The 8,274-nt window shown below is 47.0% G+C and overlaps 1 protein-coding gene across 1 annotated transcript; it reads left to right on the top strand.

Moving 5' to 3' along the window:
* The first annotated feature begins 852 nt into the window (after positions 1-852).
* LOC127157620 (olfactory receptor 52E8-like) lies at positions 853-3,477 on the top strand. The gene is made up of 3 exons (XM_051100859.1): positions 853-1,477; positions 2,887-2,942; positions 2,992-3,477. The coding sequence occupies exons 1-3, from the start codon at positions 871-873 to the stop codon at positions 3,475-3,477; spliced, it is 1,149 nt and encodes a 382-aa protein (XP_050956816.1). The 5' UTR covers positions 853-870.
* Positions 3,478-8,274: the final 4,797 nt, after the last annotated feature.

The raw sequence follows: 8,274 nt of genomic DNA, 5'->3' as shown, positions 1-8,274 counted from the left end.
AAATTTTAATAAAAGATGCAATTTTAGATACTTTGTTTTCTGAGTGATCCATACATATACAGATCTTTGTGCATTTACTGGGCCTGTTGACCCAAGAAAGAGTTGTTCAGTCCTGCTCCTGCAGAGCTTTCCTGCAGTTTAGCTCCAACACACATGCCTGAAAGTTTCTAAAGATCCTGATTACCTTGAATAGCTGCTTCAGTTGAGTTAAGTCCTATAGCTAAACTCTTCTGGAAGGCCATTTATGAGCATGATTGGACAAGCCTGCCCCAGAGGGGTTGTTTTTGGTCACCAATAAATTGATTGTTTATATTGTTACCAACTGATATAAATGATTATCAAAATATTTTTTAACAAAATATTTTATGATTATCCATTTTATTCATTTAATGCTTGTTGTTCATCCTTAAATAACTAAAATATTGTTGTGTGACAATAAATATCAAATGAGAACAATGTTTTTAAGAATTGTTTGCAGTCCAGTAAATGAAACATTGATCCAAACTAGTGACCAAAACATTTGCAGCACATATTGCATCACTGTGTTGTCTCAAGACTCTCATGAGATGAATCGGAAGATATATTTAGATTCAGTGACACAAACATCCAGTGATCTTTGCAGAATAAGAGGATAAGAACCAGCATTTATAACAAAGTAATTTAATTCAAAGTGCTCAGACAGTCATTGTCATTGTTTGCTCAGACTCTAAAGCTTTATATCTATGTGATTGAAATATTATACAAAGTTACATGAAGGTATATTTTCAGAATTTTAAATTGTAGTTACAGGTTTGTAAATTTCCTAGATTTTGCTTATGTTATGGTCATTTCTATTTTCAGCTTGTTCAAAACGCCAAACGCAAAGCTGCAATGAGTTCTATAAATGCAAGTGTTTCCCAGAATGTCTCCATTGTTCATCCTGAATACTTTTTCATCATTGGACTTTCAGGTATACCGTACAGCAGTTATTACTATATATTCTTATTTATGGTTTATTTTATTAGTGTAATTGGGAACTCTGTAGTCCTTCTCATTATTGCTCTTGAGCGAAGTCTGCACAGTCCAAAGTACATTGGTGTGTTTAACTTGGCCTTGGCTGACCTTGGTGAAACTAATGCACTGATTCCTAACATGATGAAGAATTTTCTGTTCGACTCACGGTACATCTCCTACAATGCTTGTTTGGCAAAAATGTTTTTTGTGTTCTTCTTCAGTTCTCTGCAAAGTGTCCCTCTCGTTGTTCTGGCATATGATCGCTTCATTGCAATTTGTTTGCCTTTAAGATATCATGCACTTGTGAACAATACAAGTATGATTTTAATTTTCTCAGCAGTTTGGGCATTTAATTCTTCTATTGTGGCCTTGATGGTGTCTTTCATCAGCCAACTTTCATTCTGTGAATCCATTATGATACAAAGTTATTTTTGTGATCATGGACCAGTGTTTAGGTTGGCATGTAATAACAATAGCATTAGTAATATAGATATTTACATAAAAATATGAAAAAACATAAAAATATGAAATCAAATTCCAACAGATTATTGTTCTTCATCTCCCCATCTATCACTGTGGTGATTTTCAAGTTGTTTTACTGTATCATTTTTTAAATAATTGCATACCAAAGTCAAGACAAATGCTATTTATTACCTTACTGTATCACATATTTTAAAAATGAATAGAAACAAAAAATCAAATTGTTCTCTGCAAATTCCTCCATAATCTTGTTCTGTGTCTCCTAAAATACCACTGACATAATTTTCATGCTGTTTTACTGTATCATTTTTTAATAATTTCATACCAAAGTCAAGACAAATGCTATTTACATTGCTGTATTGACATTTTAAAAATTCATGAAAATATAAAATAAAATTGTTTTCTGAAAACGCCAACAGATCATGATTTTCATGCTGTTTAACTGTTTCATTCTTTTATAATTGCATACCAGATCTGGACCAATACTATTTAATATTGCTATATAAAGACAGGTTTAATAAAATCATAGAAATATGAAATCAATTTGTTTTCTGAAAACTCCAACAGATTCATGTTCTTCATCTCCCCATGTACTGTCACACGCACCGAGTCACGTGAGGTCACGAGGTCCCGGAAGTAATCTCCGCGGGTATATAAACAGGAAGTAAGGTTCAGTCAGCACCGGACATTGAGTTCATGGTTTGTCTCTTTGTTGGTCGCCTCAACTTCACCAAATCAACTCACGTGAGTACCGCTCTGCGGACGTTTATATACCTTTCTGTGTGTGAATGAGAACGCGGGTTTCCTGGTGGAAATCTCTACTCCTTTGCTGGAGCGTTCTCAGACTAATTGCGTGGCTAACCTGCTCACTCGTGTGTATCCGCGTTTGAGTTCTCTGTCACGCTACACGGGGACCACTTCTCGATCGACCACTTCTTGTCTTGCCTCCGTGACAGAATGTCCGGTCCCGAGATGGCCCCGGCGGATCTGGAGCAGCTGGTGGGAGTGATCCGGCAGCAGGCCGGGGAGATTATGAGTCTGCGGCAGGAGCTGGCGAGCTTCCGGACGGAGGTCGCGGCGCTGCGCACCGAGGCCGCGGGTCTTCGGGCGGAGTGCGCGATCCTCCGTTCGGATCTCACCGCCCTGCAGGCGGATCATGACGATCTGGCCGCTGCTACGGCTCCTCCCGCCGATCCGATCCGTCCAAGCCCCACCGTCAGTCATCCCAAACTATCACTTCCGGACAAGTGGGATGGGTCCGGAAGCAAATGTGATGTTTTTCTCACCAACCTTAATTTGATTTTTGAGTTTCAGCCTTCCCGTTACCCCTCGGATCGCAGCAGGATTGCCCTACTCACCTCACTCCTCACCGGGCAGGCAGCCGAGTGGGCTACGGCGGTTCTGAAGGCCGACGGAAATGTGGCTCATTCATATCCTGCTTTTACCTCCGAGCTCAGAACCGCCTTCCAGCATCCTGAGAGCGAGGTGGAGGTTGACTCGCGGCTGTACCACCTCAAGCAAGGGAGTCGCAGCGTCAGCCGTTACACCACCGAATTCCGCACCCTTTCCGTTCAAACCACATGGTCCAACTCCGCTCTCCGCACAGCCTACTATGAAGGACTGTCCACCCGTCTAAAAGACGAACTGGCTGTGCGGGAGCTCCCTGACACCCTGGAGGGCATGATACAGCTGGCCCTCCGGGTGGATCAGCGGATGAGTCATAACACTAAAACTGTCTTCCGTTCATTTTCAGGTTCCACCGGCTACCAAAGGGCTCCAGACTCATCCACCTTCCAGGCTGTCGCTGCGTCTCCGTCACCTCCACCGATCGCCTCAGAGGCCCACTCAATCGGAGCCGGGGAACCCATGCAAAAAGGGCACACCTCCCTGTCAGCGGCTGAGAGGGCCAGACGCTACCGCGAGGGCCTGTGTGCCTATTGCGCCTCCCCGGACCACCATCGAGCTATCTGCCCTCTTCGTCCGGGAAACGGGCAGACCAGGTGAGGAGGGGGAGGTCCCCATCTGGTCCCAAGCTCGCGAAAACCTACCCCGAGCCCGTCTCTTCCCGGCTGCTGCTGCAGGTATCAATCCTCATGGGCCACCAACGGATCGAGACCACCGCATTCGTTGATTCGGGTGCGGCTGGGAACTTCATCAATCAGGCTTATGCTGCCCAAATGGGGATTGTAACTGAGGCGTTATCCCAGCCCCTGAAAGTCACCGCCATTGACGGTCGCCCCCTAACTCTAAGTCCCATCACTCACCGCACTCAAGAGCTCACCCTCATCATCGACAATCACTCCGAGATCATCAAGTTCTACGTCACCAAGATTCCCTCACCAGCCATCATCCTCGGCCATCCCTGGCTCGTTACTCACGACCCCCTCATCTCCTGGACGTCACGCCGGATCATTCACTGGGGTGCGACCTGTCAGGAGCTCTGTCTCCGGGCCAGGGCTGGGACATGTTCAGGGAGTCCGGGCCCTCGACGTCGACCGCGAAGCTATCCCCGTCCAGTATCGCGACCTGGCCGAGGTTTTTAGCAGGCGTAGCGCGGCTCGGCTGCCTCCTCATCGCCCCTACGACCTCGCCATTGACCTCGTGCCGGGCGCGGTACCGCCCCGCGGCCACCTGTACTCTCTGTCGGCTAAAGAACAACTCGCCATGGAAGAGTACGTAGCGGAGGGTCTTCGCGCAGGTACCATCCGACCCTCCAGCTCCCCGGCGGCCGCGGGGTTCTTCTTCGTGAAAAGAAGGACGGGGTCTCCGACCGTGCGTCGACTACCGGGGGCTCAACCAGATCACGGTCAAGAACCGTCACCCACTCCCTCTCACTAACACCGCCCTGGACGCCCTCTCTGGTGCCCACTTCTTTACGAAGTTGGATCTACGGAGCGCTTACAATCTGGTACGCATCAGGGAGGGCGACGAGTGGAAGACGGCATTCATAACCCCCACCGGTCACTACGAGACCCTCGTCATGCCCTTTGGCCTTTGCAACAGTCCAGCCGCTTTCCAGCACCTCATCAATGACGTTCTCCGGGACATGCTGGGTAGATGGTGCTACGCCTACCTGGACGACATCCTCATCTATTCCAAGACCTTAGAAGAGCATATCCAGCATGTCCGAGCAGTCCTGCAGAGGTTGCTGGCCCACCAGTTGTACTGTAAGCTGGAAAAATGTGCTTTCCACCAGCACTCCACCACGTTCCTGGGCTTCATCATCTCTGCTCAGGGTGTGGCCATGGATCCCCAGAAACTGGAGGCTGTGCGTTCGTGGCCCCTACCCACGTCGCTCAAACAGCTACAGCGTTTTTTGGGGTTCGCCAATTTCTATCGGCGATTCATCCGGGGCTTCAGCTCAACTGCAGCACCTCTTACTGCTCTCACTAAGCCATCACGCGGAGAATTCCATCTCACCCCCGAGGCCATTCAAGCTTTCAAGACCCTCTGTCACCAGTTCACCACCGCTCCCATTCTCACCCATCCCGACCCCACAAAGGCCTTCGTTGTTGAGGTGGACGCCTCCGATGTGGGCGTAGGAGCCGTTCTCTCGCAACGTGGTCCAGACGAGAAGTTACACCCATGTAGCTTCTTCTCCAGAAAATTTAATTCCACTCAACAGCGCTACGGGGTAGGGGACCGGGAGCTGTTGGCCATCAAGTGGGCTCTGGAGGAATGGCGTCACTGGCTCCAGGGCGGCAGTGAACCATTCACCGTCTGGACCGATCACCAGAACCTCACTCTCATCAGGCAGACCAAGCAACTCAACCCCAGGCAGGCGCGGTGGGCCCTCTTCTTCGAACACTTCGACTTTCACCTCTCTTACCGTCCCGGATCCAAAAACACCAAGGCCGATGCTCTCTCCCGTCAGCACCAAAAAGACACCACCACCTCCGATCCCGCGCCTGTCCTGCCGTCACAGATCATTCTGGCTCCGATCCGGTGGGGGTTAGAAGAGAGAGTACGCCAGAGTCACAGCCAAGAGCCTCCGCCACCTGAGACACCCGCTGGACGCCTCTTCGTTCCCAACCACCTGCGCCAGGAGGTGCTCCAGTGGGGACACGACTCCACGTTGGGCGGACATCAGGGAGTTCAGAGAACCATCAACTTCATCAGTCGAGCGTTTTGGTGGAGGACGCTGCGGAGGGACGTACAGGAGTACGTTCTGGCCTGTAACACCTGTGCCCGCTCTAAAAACCCCAACGCGCCCTCCACTGGGGAGTTGCAGCCCCTCCCCATCCCCAAACGCCCCTGGACCCACATCTCCCTCGACTTCGTCTCTGGACTTCCCGAGTCCTTAGGAAAGAACACCATCCTCACCATCGTGGATCGTTTCTCCAAGGCTGTGCACCTGGTGGCTCTCTCCGGACTCCCCTCTGCCAAGACCACCGCGGAGTTAATCCTTGAACATGTAGTCCGCCTGCATGGGTTCCCCCAGGACATCGTCTCGGACAGAGGGCCCCAGTTCACGGCAAAGTTCTGGCAGGCCTTCTGCCGTCTGGTCGGCACCACCTCCAGCTTATCCTCAGGGTTCCATCCTCAAACCAACGGCCAGACGGAGCGGGCCAACCAACAACTGGAGCGCTTCCTCCGATGCTTTGCCAGTGACCATCAGCGCTCCTGGGCTAGCTACCTCGTCTGGGCCGAACTTTCCAATAACCTCCACACCTCCACCGCTACCGGCCTGAGCCCATTCGAGGTATGCTACGGATTTCAACCTCCCATATTCGAACATCAGGAGCCGGAGGTTGAAGTTCCGTCTGCCCAACAGTTGGTCCGCCGGTGTCGGCGGCTTTGGAACCATGCCCGTGCTGCCATCCAAAAGGCCAACCGACGCTACGTCGTGCAGCACCGCCGCCGACACCCTCCGGGACGATTGTTCCATGTGGGTGACAGGGTTTACCTATCCACCAGAAATATCAACCTGAAAACGGACTCCAGAAAACTCACCCCCCGGTTTATCGGTCCCTTCAAGATCACCCATCGTCTGAACCCTGTCACCTTCCGGCTCCAGCTGCCTGCCTCTCTCCGGATCCATCCCGTATTTCACCAATCCCAACTAAGACCTGTTTTTTTCTCCCCTCTGTCTCCCCAGGCTCCCGCTCCCCCCCCACCCCGGATTGTGGGCGGTGGTCCTGCGTACACCGTCCGGAGAATCCTTGATTCGCGACCCCGTGGCCGGGGCACCCAGTACCTCGTAGACTGGGAGGGCTACGGCCCGGAGGAGCGGTCATGGGTTCCCGGACGGTTCATTCTGGACCCTGCTCTGATCCAGGACTACCGTCGTCGGGTATCCTCCGCCCCGGGTCCGTCTGGTGCCGGCCCTGGAGGGGGGGGTACTGTCACACGCACCGAGTCACGTGAGGTCACGAGGTCCCGGAAGTAATCTCCGCGGGTATATAAACAGGAAGTAAGGTTCAGTCAGCACCGGACATTGAGTTCATGGTTTGTCTCTTTGTTGGTCGCCTCAACTTCACCAAATCAACTCACGTGAGTACCGCTCTGCGGACGTTTATATACCTTTCTGTGTGTGAATGAGAACGCGGGTTTCCTGGTGGAAATCTCTACTCCTTTGCTGGAGCGTTCTCAGACTAATTGCGTGGCTACAACAAAATGCAATAATTAAAATGCAATATTATAACAATACATAACATGAAGAGATGAAGAACAATAATCTGTTGGAGTTTTCAAAAAACAATTAGATTTAATATTTTTATGTTTTTTTTAAATGTCTATAAAGCAATGTAAATAGCATTTGTCATGATTTTGGTATGAAATTATTAAAAAATGATACAGTAAAACAACTTGAAAATCACCACAGTGGTACATGAGGAGATGAAGAACAATAATCTGTTGGAGTTTTCAAAAAACAATTTGATTTCATATTTTTATTTTTTTTTAAATGTCTATAAAGCAATGTAAATAGCATTTGTCAATTTTGGTATGCAATTATTAAAAAATGATACAGTAAAACAACTTGAAAATCACCACAGTGGTACATGGGGAGATGAAGAACAATAATCTGTTGGAATTAGCAGAAAACAATTTGATTTAATATTTTTATGTTTTTTTTAAATGTTTTTTTTAAATGTCTATAAAGCAATGTAAATAGCATTTGTCAATTTTGGTATGCAATTATTAAAAAATGATACAGTAAAACAACTTGAAAATCACCACAGTGGTACATGAGGAGATGAAGAACAATAATCTGTTGGAGTTTTCAAAAAACAATTTGATTTAATATTTTTATTTTTTTTTTAAATGTCTATAAAGCAATGTAAATAGCATTTGTCAATTTTGGTATGCAATTATTAAAAAATGATACAGTAAAACAACTTGAAAATCACCACAGTGGTACATGGGGAGATGAAGAACAATAATCTGTTGGAATTAGCAGAAAACAATTTGATTTAATATTTTTATTTTTTTTTAAATGTCTATAAAGCAATGTAAATAGCATTTGTCATGATTTTGGTATGCAATTATTAAAAAATGATACAGTAAAACAACTTGAAAATCACCACAGTGGTACATGGGGAGATAAAGAGCAATAATCTGTTGGAGTTTTCAAAAAACAATTTGATTTCATATTTTTATGTTTTTTTTTTTTTAAATGTCTATAAAGCAATGTAAATAGCATTTGTCATTTTTTTTTGGTATGCAATTATTGCAAAAAAATGATACAGTAAAACAACTTGAAAATCACCACAGTGGTACATGAGGAGATGAAGAACAATAATCTGTTGGAATTTTCAAAAAACAATTGATTTATTTTTTTTTTATTTTTTTTTTTTAAAT

This window comes from Labeo rohita, unplaced genomic scaffold (genome assembly GCF_022985175.1).
Source record: "Labeo rohita strain BAU-BD-2019 unplaced genomic scaffold, IGBB_LRoh.1.0 scaffold_113, whole genome shotgun sequence".
Classification (NCBI taxonomy): domain Eukaryota; kingdom Metazoa; phylum Chordata; class Actinopteri; order Cypriniformes; family Cyprinidae; genus Labeo; species Labeo rohita.
This window is presented reverse-complemented; position numbering and strand designations above follow the sequence as displayed.